This window comes from Mustela nigripes, chromosome 17, assembly GCF_022355385.1.
Source record: "Mustela nigripes isolate SB6536 chromosome 17, MUSNIG.SB6536, whole genome shotgun sequence".
NCBI lineage: Eukaryota > Metazoa > Chordata > Mammalia > Carnivora > Mustelidae > Mustela > Mustela nigripes.
The window spans coordinates 9,441,532-9,455,396 of record NC_081573.1 but is presented as its reverse complement, the minus strand read 5'-3'; the positions used below and the strand labels follow the sequence as shown (position 1 = coordinate 9,455,396).

The following is a 13,865-nucleotide window of genomic DNA, read 5'->3' as shown; positions in this document are numbered from 1 at the left end:
AAAAATCATTGATGAGTTGGCTTCCTGCAAAACCAGGGGTGGACAGTTTTCCTTCTGCTTCAGGCACCAACATGGCTCAGCATGTTGCTGGCCTTTATTTAAAATTTTGGGATCCTCTTCATTAAAATATGGATTGGGGTGCCTGGGTGGCTCAGTGGATTAAAGCCTCTGCCTTCAGCTCAGGTCATGATCCCAGCATCCTGGGATTGAGCCCCGCATCAGGGCTCTTTTCTCAGCAGGGAGCCTGCTTCCTCCTCTCTCTGCCTGCCTCTCTGCCTACTTGTGATCTGTCTGTGAAATAAATAAATAAAATCTTAAAAAAAAATAAAATAAAATATCATGGATTTTTGCATTAATTTTTGTTTTTTAAAAAATATTACATTATAATATCATTTATCTCGATAACAGTTTTTTGCCCCCCCCCCCCATATTTTGCACCCAAGGCCAGTGTCTCACTTGTTTGGCCATAGTCCTGGCCCTAGTTCTAACCAAATTGTGTCGCTGAGGGCAGAATGATCCCTGCCTCATCCCTGTGCTCCTCTCACGACACTCTTCAAAAGGCCTTCAATGCTTTCAATGAAAGCAACAGGTAGCAGTTATATACATCCTCAGTGTGGTCTATCATGAGATCTGGGCCCTGATAGCCTCTCAGACCTCATCTTCTAGCACTCTCTCCTTGGGTCACTCTGCCCCAACCACACCAGCCACTGGGATTCTCCCCCAGACACACAAGACTCAGTTATGCCTCAGGACCTTTGCATATCCATGCCCTCTGTCTGGGCATGTCTTCCCCCTGATGTCCACATGGCTTGTTTCCTTACTTCATTCAGACCTTGGCTCAAACAGAATGTCACTTTCTCGGGCCTTCCTGCACCACTCTTTCAAAAATAGAACACTTCCTCCCCCACGTCACTTGGCTATTTGGTGGCCTAAAACAATGCTTGATTTCCCACAAGTCTGTCCCATAAGTGGGAAATTCTAAGCTCAGCTGGTTCTTCTGTTTCCATGTGGTAGCAGCTGGGGTGGTTCTTGCGGCTGCATTCATTTGGAAGTCAGTGGGGACCCGAATGTGGTGGGTGGCTTCTGTCTTTCCATGGGATCTCTCCAGCTGGGTAGGAGGACCTCTACTTGGTAGGTCACTTTCTGAGAAAGAGAAAGCAGAAGGCGCCACCTCTTAAGTCTAAGCTTGCAAGTCTCAGCAAGTCCCTTCAGCTATATGTCATCGATCAGAGCAAGTTACAAGACCAGCCCAGGTTCAAGGGGAGAGGCCAGAGACTCCCACTCTTAGTGGAATAGTGGCGTGCACCACCCAACATTACAGGCAACCGACTTGATCCTTGCTTTCTTGTTCTTTTTTCTTCTCACTATTGATACTACCTTATTTTGGTTTATTATCTTTATCTTTCAAAAAAATATAAGCTCCACGAGAGTAGGGGCGGTCTGTATGTCAGTGCCTACAACTGTGTCTAGCCAGTACATACTGGAAGGAAGGAAGGAAGGAAGTCAGTCAGTCAGTCAGTCCTTGGGGACCAACTTCCGGTTTCCTCAGGACTATGGTGACTGGAGACAAGGTGAAGACCACATGTGTCGACGTTCCTAGGGAATTGCTTTAGGCTTTTGAAGAGACACGGGGAGGACAGGGAGGGAAGAAGGATTGGGAGCAGTCAGGAGAAATGGGAGGAAGAAGAGGAGGCAAAGGGCTGGGAGTTCTGTGAGGGAGGCAGGGCCTGGCACAAAGCAGGTGTTCAGCAAGTGTGTGTTCTGTGAATGAACTTCCTCCAAGAAGCCCTCCCTGACTCCACCTTCTCCAGCGCTGGCTCAGGCATCCCCTTGGTTCTCACACTCATCCCGGGACTCCAACCCTACTTTACCCCTGTGGGTTGTCACTGTCAGGGGAGGGTTCTATTTCCCTCACCGGACTCCTGTGAGTCCTATGCTGGGTTCCGAACATCAACCAACAGGTCCTCGGTGCTCAGCAAGCATATGCTGCGGAAACTGCCCCCCTGTAGGAAAGGGCTATTGCTGTCATTGCTGTTCCCAGCCTGGCAGACACAGAGTGGACACTCAGGAATCACCTTCATTGATTCTAAGATGCACTCCCCCTGCCCTGCCCCCACATTTTGACGATTCTGAAATCAGGAAGAGTCACCGGGCATGGCACCTAACAGTCACCGTGGGCCAGGCAGCCATTGTGACGTAGCCGTCACTGCCTGAGGTGATAATGAGCTGCTTTTAATAGCATCGTCCCTGCTCCTGATGGCACGGGAGGGTGTGGTGTGTGGGAAAGCAGGGGTGTCCGCTGCTCAGAGGCAGGAGTGATCCAACAGCGTCAGACTCTGTGGTTAGCAACAGCTTAGCCAATTTATTTCCCTTGTATCTTCCTAGTAAGATACACCCACAAAGTGATGCACAATAAAAAAAAAAAAGTCGGTACTTTCTACGTTAGTCTACAAAGAGTAAGTGTAAAATAAAAATTTTAAGTGACAAGGAAACGTCGTGTCAGACTTGTATTGGCAGCAATTTGTCCCCTTGTTAGGGGAATGGAAAATGGTGCGACTGACACCCAGTGACACCTTCGATCTGATTATACAGGGAACCCGTGGAAAGAAGGAATGAATAAATGCGTTCATCTCATTTGTCTCCGTCTTCCTCTCGATCCCAGTCTCAGCTCCTGGGTTTTATGTCTGTCTGGGGATGACAGGTGGGAGAACAGAATTCTAGTCCCAGTTAAATGAGCTACCTCGTCTGACGGGCTTCCCACGGCGCCTGGCACTTTGGAAACACCCAGTCCGTGGGCGCTCTGCCTCGTGTGTGGCTGTGTCAGCCGCCCACAGCAGCCTGTGGGGCCTATAAGGGCAGGGATGAGTTTGAGTCTCACCTCCGGACCAGTACAGGGACTTGGCTATTCGGTTTCAGCAGATGTTCGTGGAATGACCGAATAACCGTGTGAATTACAGGGTAAATGGGAACTCTCTGTCGTATCAGGGTCTTTGCACCAGCTGGTCCCTTGGCCTGGGAAGCAACTCCCTATCAGGCCGTCGGGCTCACAGATCTCAGCTCAGCTGCCCTCTCTTCCAGGAAGCCCTCCCTGACCCCCAGGCGGGGTCAGGTATCCCCTTGGCGTTCCCACAGCCCTCTGGAGACCTCCGTTGCAGTGCTGGGTCATCACTGTCTGCGGATGGATGAGACTCCCACATGGGAGAGAGCCCAGGGCGATCTTGGTCACTGCTGCCCAGGCTAGTGTGATGAATGAGCAGGAATGAGAAGGCTTGGCAGACAGGCTGCAGCCTCTCCCTGGCGGGCACCCTCAGGAATGGGTAGCGGCGCCCCTGGCAGCATGCGAGCCTGCATCAGAGGCATTTCGGCAGGTGTCCGGCTTTGTCTTGGCCCTCGGTCACCCGGGGCCGAGGGCAATCTTCCTTCCCTCTGACCTGGAGCCCCTGAGGGCAGAGCCTGGGGCTGAGCACTTCTGGGGCGCTGGCTCGTGGCTGGCTGGGGCCTGGGGATCCGGAGCGGGGGCTGAACGAATGAGGCCCGTGAAGCGGGAGGTGGGCTCCCAGGGCCACGGCCCGTGTGTGTCGTCCACGTGTACTGGAGTCTCTCGTGGCCGCAGGGCTGTGTGTGCCTGAACGTGTATGGCTGCACGTCGCCTGACTGCCGCTGTCCTGTAACAACTATATTGGGGGGTCTGGGTCTCTGCTCTCCCTCTTGGGCTGGTGCGCGTGTCTGTAAATTTAGGGAAGAATCCAGGTCTGCGTGCTTGGTGTCTGGGAACGTCCGCAAATATTTTTTAATCTCTTGACCTCCAGCTCCTTCCCTGCGCTTCCGTCCCATCCCGTGGCTCTATACCTTCTCGTCCCCTCCGTAACCGGTTCCTTTGACAGGTCCTCCCCCGGCTCTCTCTGAGGTGGAGACTGGTCCATTCTGTCTTCCTGCTGGCCTCTCCCTCTACTTTTTCTAGGGGCGTCTCTTTCCCCAACCCCAACTCTGCCTTGTCCCGGGGCCGTTGCCTCAGCCTCGCTTCTCATTCATGTTGCTCCCTACTTCCACCTCACCATTTGTCACAGTGCTGCCACCTTCAGTGATCGAGAGGAAGCAGAGGAGGCAGAGGGACCGAGGGGACCAGGATGTCACACTCGATTGGGCAGAGAGCTGGGATTTGGACGGGCTGGGCTGGGCAGGAGAGGACGGAGGACGTTAACGTGCGGGGCAAGGAGAGGCCTGGACACTGGATAGTGCACAGAGCTGTGGCACTGCGTTAGTCCTGGCCAGGACCCAGCAGAGCCGTGCTGGCAGTGACCTTGTGGGTGTTGCAGACCTGGCCTGTCCCCGCAGCCAGCACTGGCGAAGCTAAGCCAGCAGCCTCAGAGTACGCACACCGTGGGACAGTAGGTGAGTAGATGGTGTGGAGAAGAGAGCGTGAATGGCTTTTTGGGCAATAGTCCCCTGAAAGGAGAAGAAATAGAGGGTGGGTGGTGAGCAGGGTCAGGCCCTTGGATATGCGGTGGCAGAGCTGGGACTGGGTCCTATGGGTGACGGAGAGCACAGATGGGTGGTCCTCCCCTTGTTGAGGGGGGACTGAGGGCCCAATGTGACCAAGAGGGGGGCCGCAGGAGCAGCTGGGGGAGGGGGTCCCTGCCCCAGAGTGGGACCCCGCCCCCTGACATCACTGTCACATTATTGCGCTAGGGTTGGCTGACCAATAAGCTGCTGCTTGCTCTTATAATGGGTCCTAGCAACGGGTCTGACCTTGGGCTAACAGGAGAGGAGACCCCACCAGCGGGGAAAGTGTGAGGGGAGAGGGAGAGCCTGCAGGGCGGGTGAGTCTGGCTGGGCCCTGTGGATGAAGGGAGACGGGGGCTGCCAGGACCAACCCGAGCTCCCTGGCTGCCTGGCCCTGGCTGCTGGGACTTGCCCCCGCACCTGCTTTCCTCTCCTTGGGCCATATCCTTCCATGGCCCAGGGGGACAGGGTGCAGGGAGAGTGGGCATAGCACGGGAGAAATGTCCCTATCCGGGATGGGGGTGCAGAGCTGGCGGGAATAATGGAATAAGGAAAGTTTCTGTGGGGCGTACACAGGGACAGCCAGGAGGCAAAGAGGGAGGCAAAGACACGTAGCCGAACGGAGAGCTCCGGAGGGATGAGGGAGCCCAGGGAAATAAGCTTGAATCCTGGCAGGGACCTCACTTGGGTGGTCTGAGCGCCTCGGTCCCTCTGTCTGATGGGGACAGTGATCTCTAGTGTGAGCTTACCTTGGCCACCGGGGCAGGGCTGGGTGTTTAAGGAGAGGGACTCCCAGTGTCTGGGCATCTCCTCATGCCAGGCTCCGTCCACCAGCTGAACCCCAGGACGTTGCCTAGGGCCAGACGGGTGAGCTCACGACCCTCACAGGCCGCCTTAGCCCCGTGAGATAGCAAGGGTGTCTTCCGCGTGTCTTCCTCGGGGCACTCGAAGTCTCACAGCTTGAAGTCACCCAGCTAGGAATGCTAACCAGGCTGAGAACGCTTACTGCCTGCTGTGAGCCACGCAGTTTCAAAACACTTTCTATGTATCAACTCACTTAATTCTCGAAGACCTGAGTAGGGGTTTGCTATTAACCACAGTGACTGGCTTCATCTTACAGATGAGGGGAAGGAGACGGAGTGTTTCAAGTCACTCAGCCCGTACGTAAGGGAGCCAGGATTTGAGCCTGGGTCTGGCTCCAGGGTTGGGGTCCCCCTCAGCACCCCTTCCCGCTGCCCCCCACGGCAGTAGGGGCAGGAGCCGAGTGTGCTCAGCCTCGGCCCAGGGGCTGAGCTTCCACCCTTTCCTTCGGAGGCCAGGCTACCACATTCGTGCAGCCTGGTGCCCAATGAAAACACAGGCCCCTGGCTCAAGTATCTGTAAGAATTTCAGTCAGCATCAGCAGAGCGTTAAGCTGAGAGCTGAGCCTTCCAAGCCTGGGGCTCTGTGTGACCGCCTGGGTCACAAGCAGCCATCAGGCCCTTTCCCTGAAGACTCCTGCGCACCGCAGGAGGCACTCGCTATGCCTTTTACGCAGAGGAACAGGCTCAGAGAGGTGCCTCGCTCTGCCCCAGGTCACACAGCAAGTCAGAAGCAGGGATGGGATGTGAGCCTAGGTCTGTGAGACCTCAAAGCCCCCCACCTCGTGCCAGAGGGACTGCCCTTATGTCCTTGGTGTCTCTCTCTCCCTACCCGGCACCAAGGCCTAGGAGAAGTGAACGGCTCCCTTCTACCCCCGCAGACGCTGAGGACCACGCGTCCTGTGACTCTCCCCCAGCTCCCGTGCCCTCCGAACCGCTGGTCACCATGGCTACTTCGAAGTTGCCAGCAGTGCCCGGGGAGGAGGAGACCACCATCCTCATGGCCAAGGAAGAGCTGGAGGCCCTGCGCACGGCCTTCGAGTCGGGCGACCTCCCGCAGGCGGCCTCTCGCCTCCGGGAGCTGCTGGCCTCCTCGGAGAGCATCCGCCTGGAGGTGGGAGTCACAGGCGAGTCCGGCGCTGGCAAGTCCTCCCTCATCAACGCCCTCCGCGGCCTGGGCGCCGAGGACCCCGGTGCGGCCCTCACAGGCGTCGTGGAGACCACAATGCAGCCCTCGCCCTACCCACACCCCCAGTTTCCCGACGTGACCCTGTGGGACCTGCCGGGGGCCGGCTCTCCGGGCTGCCCGGCTGACAAGTACCTGAAGCAGGTGGACTTCGGCCGCTACGACTTCTTCCTGCTGGTGTCCCCCCGCCGCTGCGGGGCCGTGGAGACCCGCCTGGCCTCGGAGATCCTGCGCCAGGGCAAGAAGTTCTACTTCGTGCGCACCAAGGTGGACGAGGACCTGGCGGCCACACGCACCCAGCGGCCGTCGGGCTTCAGCGAGGCAGCCACCCTGCAGGAGATCCGGGACCACTGCGCAGAGCGGCTGCGGGCGGCCGGCGTGAGCGACCCCCGCATCTTCCTCGTGTCCAACCTGTCGCCGGCCCGCTACGACTTCCCGCTGCTCATGTCCACCTGGGAGCACGACCTGCCAGCCCACCGGCGCCACGCCGGCCTGCTCTCTCTGCCCGACATCTCGCTGGAGGCCCTGCAGAAGAAGAAGGACATGCTCCAGGAGCAAGTGCTCAAGACGGCCCTGGTGTCGGGCGTCATCCAGGCCCTGCCCGTGCCCGGGCTGGCGGCCGCCTACGACGACGCCCTGCTCATCCGCTCGCTGCGCGGCTACCACCGCAGCTTCGGCCTGGACGAAGACTCGCTGGCCAAGCTGGCCGAGCAGGTGGGCAAGCAGGCGGGGGACCTGCGCTCTGTCATCCGCTCCCCGCTGGCCAATGAGGTGTCGCCAGAAACAGTCCTGCGGCTCTACTCGCAGTCGTCCGACGGTGCCATGCGGGTGGCCCGCGCCTTCGAGAGGGGCATCCCCGTGTTCGGCACCCTGGTGGCCGGTGGCATCAGCTTCGGCACCGTCTACACCATGCTCCAGGGCTGCCTCAACGAGATGGCTGAGGACGCCCAGCGGGTCCGCATCAAGGCCCTGGAGGAGGACGAGCCGCCGTCTGAGGTCAGCCTGGAGGCTGCCGGCGACAATGGCGTGGAGAAGCGGGGTTCCGGGGAGGGGGGCTGTGAGGAAGCCCCGCTCTCGACCCGCCGGAAGCTTGGCCTCCTCCTCAAATATATTCTGGACAGCTGGAAGAAGCGGGACTTGTCGGAAGAGAAGTGAACGTGCAGACCCACCCCCTGCCTCACCCACAGACCAAGCCTTAACAAAACCAGCTTAACAAAGCCTGTGTGCTGGAAATGTGTACGCCGAGGGCCTGAGCTTGTCACTGGGGGGGGGGGGGGGGGGGAGGCGGCGCAGAGGGGCCCCGGGAGGCCTGTGGGACACACTGAACCCGGATGGGACTTGCTCGGGGCGGGGAGAGCTTCAGGGTGTGGATGGCAGGCCAAGGGCGCCTTGGTGGGGTCTCTCTCCCTGGTCCCCTGGTAGCCAAGGGAGATTTGTGGGGCAATGGGACAGCCAGGCCTGGATCCAAGATAGGCATCAACTTAGTGGAGACTGGGGCTGGCAGTGGTACTTATTTTTGCTGCCATCTTCGGTCCCTTTCCGGGAAGCCCCGCATCCCACAGGCCTCCTCTGGAGGGGGAGGGGCAGCCAATCGGTGCCCAGGATGGGCACAACGGTGCCTGGCAACCGGTCAAACAGGGTGGGGGACATGCAGGACATCCTGGGTCAGTCCTGCTGCCAGTGAGTGATGGTGGGTGTGGGGGGCCGGGGAGGTGGGAGGCCCGACGGCTTTGTGCTGGCCTCCGTGGGGAGCCTGGGGCAGCGGGAAGCTGGTGGTCCTTTCTCTGCCCATCGGAGGAGAGAAGGGGCTGAGGGTGAATCCTGCCACCTAGAATGGGTCACGTTGGAGAGCGTGCAGGTGTGTGTGTGGGAACCTGTGTGGTGATAAGCTTTCTGGTGTGTGTGTGAATGTGAGGGGCCTGGGTGAGCGTCCAGGATTCCAATGCTGTGGGTCTGGGGTGGTGGGCAGCCCGCTGACTGGAGTTGGACCTGTCGTGTCTGCCTGGCTGTGTGGGTGCACGAAGGCTGGGGTTGTGCTGAAGGCCAAGGGGCCCAAGCCAGGGTGACAGCGGGGGGTGGATGGGGAGACTCCTGAGAGGCACGTGGCTGCAGGCGTCCCTGTGTGCGGGCAACATGAGGCAAGGGGATCCGTGTCTGCAAAACCAAACCCGGGGCGTGCGCTCACTCTGCCCTTGGCTCTTCGGTGGGAATGCAAAAGTGAACCTGACCCCTTCTACACGCTCAAGCCCGACCTCACATGCCAAGTCAAGGGTCACATATTTAGAAAATTTAAAACTACCCGATTAGGGGCTCTGGACAGGACGGGCTGCCCCTAGGGCTTCTGTGGTCTTGGACAAGCGGTCGGGGAAGGGCTGGATTTAGGTGCAGAGAAAGATGAGTTTCCAGGAATTTACAAGGCAGCTGTGTGCAAGACCGGTGGCGGAGCAGGGACTGGAGGGCAGGGGAGGTGGCCTCATCCCTAGGTACTCACGAATACTGCCTATGGATATTCCTAGATCTGGGGAGGGTTCTTGCCTTCCTTGGGGGCCTCAAATGACCTTGAACCTAGGAAACAGGTCCAGACAAGGAGGGGCCACTTTCCCCTGGGGGATTAAAGAGGGTGCCAGTCCCCTCTGCTGCAGAGCTCTGGGTTTTGCAACAGGATTCTTCCTTTCCTGGAAGGCCTTCCTATTGGCTCTGTCAGGACTCTGTTTGGGTTCACCTGGACCTTTCTGCACTCAAGAGGATGTGGGGATGATGGAAATTATAATAGTAGAAATCCCAGACTCCCAGATATGAGGTCGGGATGGTCCACTCCAAATCTGTTCTCAAAAACACAGCCCACATCCCTATACCTGTGCACCCTCAGACATCATCCTAAACACAGGACCCCTGGGCCCGAGTGGCTGGGATGGAAAGGTCAGGCGTGAGTAGTGTTGCTCCCCACACAGATCCCATGGGTCACCCTGTCCTGTCCTTCCTGCCACCATCTCTGCCTCTGCCTCATCCCGCAAAGGCCACTGGGGGCGCTTTCAATGTCCACCACGCACCTCTCCCTTACCTGTTGAAAACCCATGGCTACCCACAGAGAAAGACCAAGTGCAGCCTGATTCTCCAAGCTCTTCCCAAGCTGGCCTCCGAACCTCGTCGACAGTAGACCCTGAGTCTTCCTAAAACAGAGCTGGAGGGCCCTGGGGAGTCATCGACCCATTTCACAGGTGAGGAACGGAACGGATGGGGGAAATAAAGGCTGCAGAAGGGGACAGAAGCCACCCAGTGTAACCCAAGTCCCTAGCATGGCTGGGACTAGTCGCTGTCCTGCGTTCAGTGTCAGCACTGGTTACCCAGGCCGTCACACCAAAGAGGACTCGGAGGCTCAGAGGCTGAGCGGGGTGCGTGGAGGCGCGCACTGCGGTTCCCGGGCAGATGGGGGTACTGGGAAGCCAGTGACAGTGGGGGCGGCATCTTCACACATGCTCCAGGCCCGTCCTGTCGAGTCTCTCTTCTTGGTGTTGGAGCTGCAGTGCCCAAAGAGGTCCTGCCTGGCCCACAGTGGGTGACTGGCTGCGCAAGGATGGGGTGGGGAGGCTGTATGGCAAAAGGATCGGAGGGGGCCGGTCCATATCCTGGCTCCAGGGCAGGCTGGAAGACATTTGGTGAGTGGCTTTTACCTCCCTGAGCCTTGGTTTCCTACCCTGCATAGTAGGGACTTCATCAAATGATGCTTGTGGTTAGAACAGTGGCTGGTCCTGGGTACACAGTGAGCAAACATTAGCTGCTGTCAGCAATGATGACAGGTCTGGCCCTTCATCACTGCCCTATATTGCTGATCACGGTGTTTGGCCTCTTGCTTGATCTCAGGGTCGTGAGTTCAAGCCCCATGTTGGGCAGAGAGATTACTTAAAACTAAAATCTTAAAAAAAAAAAAAAAAAGAATTTAAATTCTACCATCGTAAGACCCACTTCCCATTCCCAACACTTCATGCACGAGCTGGGGGCCTTGGGCATCTGATTCCTCCTCTCACTGCCAAATGCAGATACTCAGGGAATCTCCTTTACCGGCTGTTGGGGTTTTCGGAGATACTCCAAGGAGGAGAACCTGGCGGTGATGAATCAGAGTGAACTGAACTCAAGCATTTAGCACCAGGGCCTGGCATATGGTTGCTCTCTCAGTACGACTGCCGGCGATGCCTCAAGGACTGGGGCGTGCTGAGGGGTGAGAGAAACGAGGGCAAACGCTCCCTCACCTGTCCTGTTGAAGGTCGTCGATCCTGAAGACGGACGCCTGGATGTCGGGGGGCCCATGGCGAGCAGAGTCTTCCCGTCGAGCCTCAGCCAGTCCAAGATACTGAAGCTATGGGGGGACAGCAGCACTCTGAAGGGAGTCTTCGAGGCAGGGGACATGTCATCAGTAGCCACCAAGCTCCAGGCCACCCTTTACTCGCTGGAGAATGCCAGGCTGGATGTAGGCATCACGGGGGACATGGGCTCAGGCAAGTCGACCTTTGTCAATGCCATCAGGGGGCTGGGAGACGAGGACCCCAAATTGGCCTACACGGGCGTGGTGGAAATGACGGTGGGGCCCACGCCGTACGCATACCCGAAGTACCCCAACGTTGTCATCTGGGACCTGCCGGGCATCGGCGCACCCACCTTCCAGGCTGAAAAATACCTCCAGCGGGTGCTGCCAGCCCGTTACGACTTCTTCATCATCATCAGCTCGGAGAGCTTTGCTGCCCACCACGCCCGGCTGGCCCGTGAGCTCCGGCAGTGCGGCAAACGCTTCTACCTCATCCGCTCCCAGGTGGACGTGGACATCGCCGCCTCCCGCAGCCGGCGCCCCAGCACCTTCTCGGAGGAGAGGGTGCTCAGCCAGATCCGGGATGACTGCTGCCGGCGGCTGGAGGGTGAGGGGCATGCGCTAGGGGCCAGGGCGGGTGGGTTCTGGAGGGGTCCCCTGCCCCTTCCCCTGCCTCTGCCAGCCAAGGCCCGCTGAGAGGAGAGAGGTCGTCCAATGTCACACTGTGTGACCGAGCTGGGCCCCGCGGTGGGGTGAGGCTCACAGCTGCCATTCATTTACTGAGAGTTGGCGCTCTTCAGGCACAGGTGACAGAGACCAATCACCTGCATTAAGGAAACGGGAGGTGGGCTGGCTCGCGTATTTGCCAAGTTAGAGCCGTGCAAATGCTACGTGCCTGCGGGGCATGGGCACCTGTGGCTGAGCACAGCTAGTGTTTAAAGGATTACCGCAGGCACTGCTTCCATGCACTCACTTCACCAACCGGTTTCCCCCTTGTGTGGTTTGGTAACTTGCCCGAGGCCATTTGGGGTGGGGGGGGGGGTGGGGCGGCAGGGAGCAAGGCTGGGATCCGGGGCGGAGCCCACACTCTCCAGCAGGGCACTACACGCTCCTGGGAAGTGCTCGGCCTCCTGGGCAGCTGTAGGGACCTCGGGGCCTGCTCTGGTGCCAAAACGGCATGGTGCTCTTGTATTCTGCAGTGGGGGGCCTGCAGGACCCCAAGGTCTTCCTGCTCTCCATGTTTGAGTTGGGTAAGTATGACTTCCACCTGCTGGAGGAGATGATGGTGAAGGAGCTCGAGAGCCACAAGCAGCATGCGTTTCTGCAGGCCCTGCCCAACGTCTCGAAGCCCATCCTGGAGAAGAAGGCAGCCTCACTGCGGCAGCACATCTGGCTGGTGGCCGCGGTGGCCTCTGGCATCAACCCGAGCCCCGTGCCAGGTGTACGGGATGTGGCATGTGACCTACACATGCTCATCGACTCCCTGCAAGGCTACCGCTGCAGCTTTGGGCTGGACAAGGACTCCCTTGTCACGTTGGCGGGGCAGACGGGTCAAGCCCTGCACAAGATCCTGGAGGCAGCACGGGGCCCAGAGACCCAGGTCACCGAGGCACTGGTGGTGGAACGACTGGGCCAGGCCTCCCGGGATGCCTCTGCTTTCACCCAGGAGCTCCTCAACGTGCCCATCCTTGGCACCCTGGCCAACTGTGGCATCTCCTTTGCCACCATCTACCAGATGCTCTGCACGTCTCTGGATGAGGCGGTCAAGGATGCCCAGAGACTGCTGCTTCAGGCCTTCCTCGACGACTCCGAACACGAGTTCCCAGACAGATCCAATCCGTGATCCCAGCCCTGAGCCTAGGCCAGCTGGAGGTGGCAGCGATGGACTGGGAGGATACGGGTTCTGTCCCCAGGCAGGGTGGTGCTGGGTGAGGGAAAGAAACTCAAGCTCTAGCTCTCCTGGACTGAGCCTGTGTGCCGTGTTTGTGGTTTTGAGCTCTGGGTTTCACGCCCTCTTTGGCCACTGCCCCCACCTTCCCTGCTCTGAACCCCCGCGTCAACCAGCAGTCCCCTGGGATGGAGAAGGAACAGGCAGGACACGGGACAGGTAACCTTTGACAAGGTGGGGAGGAACACCATTGTCTAGCTAGAGAGGGCACTTTGGAAGGTGTTGGCATAGGTCAGGGCAGTGGGGCAGAGGGTTCAGAAGCATTTCCCTAAGAGGACAGTGAATGTCACAGCTCGGAAACGGCCAGTGAGAATGATTGAGGTTCTTGCCTAAGGTCTCGGTCAGCAAGTGGCAGGGCTGGAGCCTGCGGTGGGTCTCCTGCCCAAACCTCAGCCCCTCCCTCTTGGGCTACTCCTGGCCCGTGTTTTCTTCCCCATGCCCAGGATTCCAACGACCAGGACACCAGGACTGTGTGGGTATGCCCAAGGGCAGGAGAAGGCAGGGAGACCAACGGGGTATGGGGCAGCTGGCGGACAGACTCAGCTGGTGACTGAAACCAGCGGCATCCGTGAAGAGAGTGGAGCAGCAGGACTGGAGGGTCACGACTAACTGGGGATGGGTGGGATGGCCAGACCGATTTGGAGACAAACTTTGAGAAACAGCAAGCTAAGACGTAACAGATTGAAACCGAGCAGATGAGGGCAGGGCCTATACTGAAGGACATGGTGTATCTGACCGAGGGTCCATTCTGGATTTAAAGGTAGAGACTACTTTTAAACAAGAGTAGGTAAGGTCTATGGGGAAAGGAGGCCTCCATATTTAACCAACAGGAGGCATCGTGTGTAAGGGTAAGGTCCTGTTTGCATAAGGGTAGAAGCTGTTTCAACTCAGGGTAAATACTATGTTGAACTAGAACATGTCCTACTTTTTAACCACGTACTGAATTAGGTCCTGCATTTAACTAGGCATTTCACCAAAGGCAGGCACTGTCTTCAACTGAACGCAGAGGACATGAGGGTGCAACTGCATTTAGCCAAAGGAGGGCATGGGATTTTCCTATCAGTAACA

General features: G+C 58.1%; 2 protein-coding genes across 4 annotated transcripts; both read left to right on the top strand.

Annotated features, from left to right (window-relative positions):
* Nucleotides 1-4,126: 4,126 nt before the first annotated feature.
* Nucleotides 4,127-7,752, top strand: LOC132004863 (interferon-inducible GTPase 5). 3 transcript variants are annotated; one of them, XM_059381460.1, is made up of 2 exons: nucleotides 4,127-4,392; nucleotides 6,245-7,752. In XM_059381460.1, exon 2 carries the CDS (start codon nucleotides 6,310-6,312, stop codon nucleotides 7,702-7,704), a length of 1,395 nt encoding a protein of 464 aa, XP_059237443.1. In that variant the 5' UTR covers nucleotides 4,127-4,392; nucleotides 6,245-6,309; the 3' UTR covers nucleotides 7,705-7,752. The 3 variants fall into 3 exon arrangements, with proteins under 3 accessions (XP_059237443.1, XP_059237444.1, XP_059237445.1); XM_059381461.1 differs by having other exon boundaries at nucleotides 6,207-7,752; XM_059381462.1 differs by lacking the exon at nucleotides 4,127-4,392 and adding an exon at nucleotides 4,782-4,820 and having other exon boundaries at nucleotides 6,207-7,752.
* Nucleotides 7,753-10,852: 3,100 nt separating this feature from the next.
* On the top strand, nucleotides 10,853-12,692 carry LOC132005891 (interferon-inducible GTPase 5-like). Its single transcript, XM_059383402.1, has 2 exons — nucleotides 10,853-11,456; nucleotides 12,049-12,692. Exons 1-2 carry the CDS (start codon nucleotides 10,853-10,855, stop codon nucleotides 12,690-12,692), a joined length of 1,248 nt encoding a protein of 415 aa, XP_059239385.1.
* Nucleotides 12,693-13,865: the final 1,173 nt, after the last annotated feature.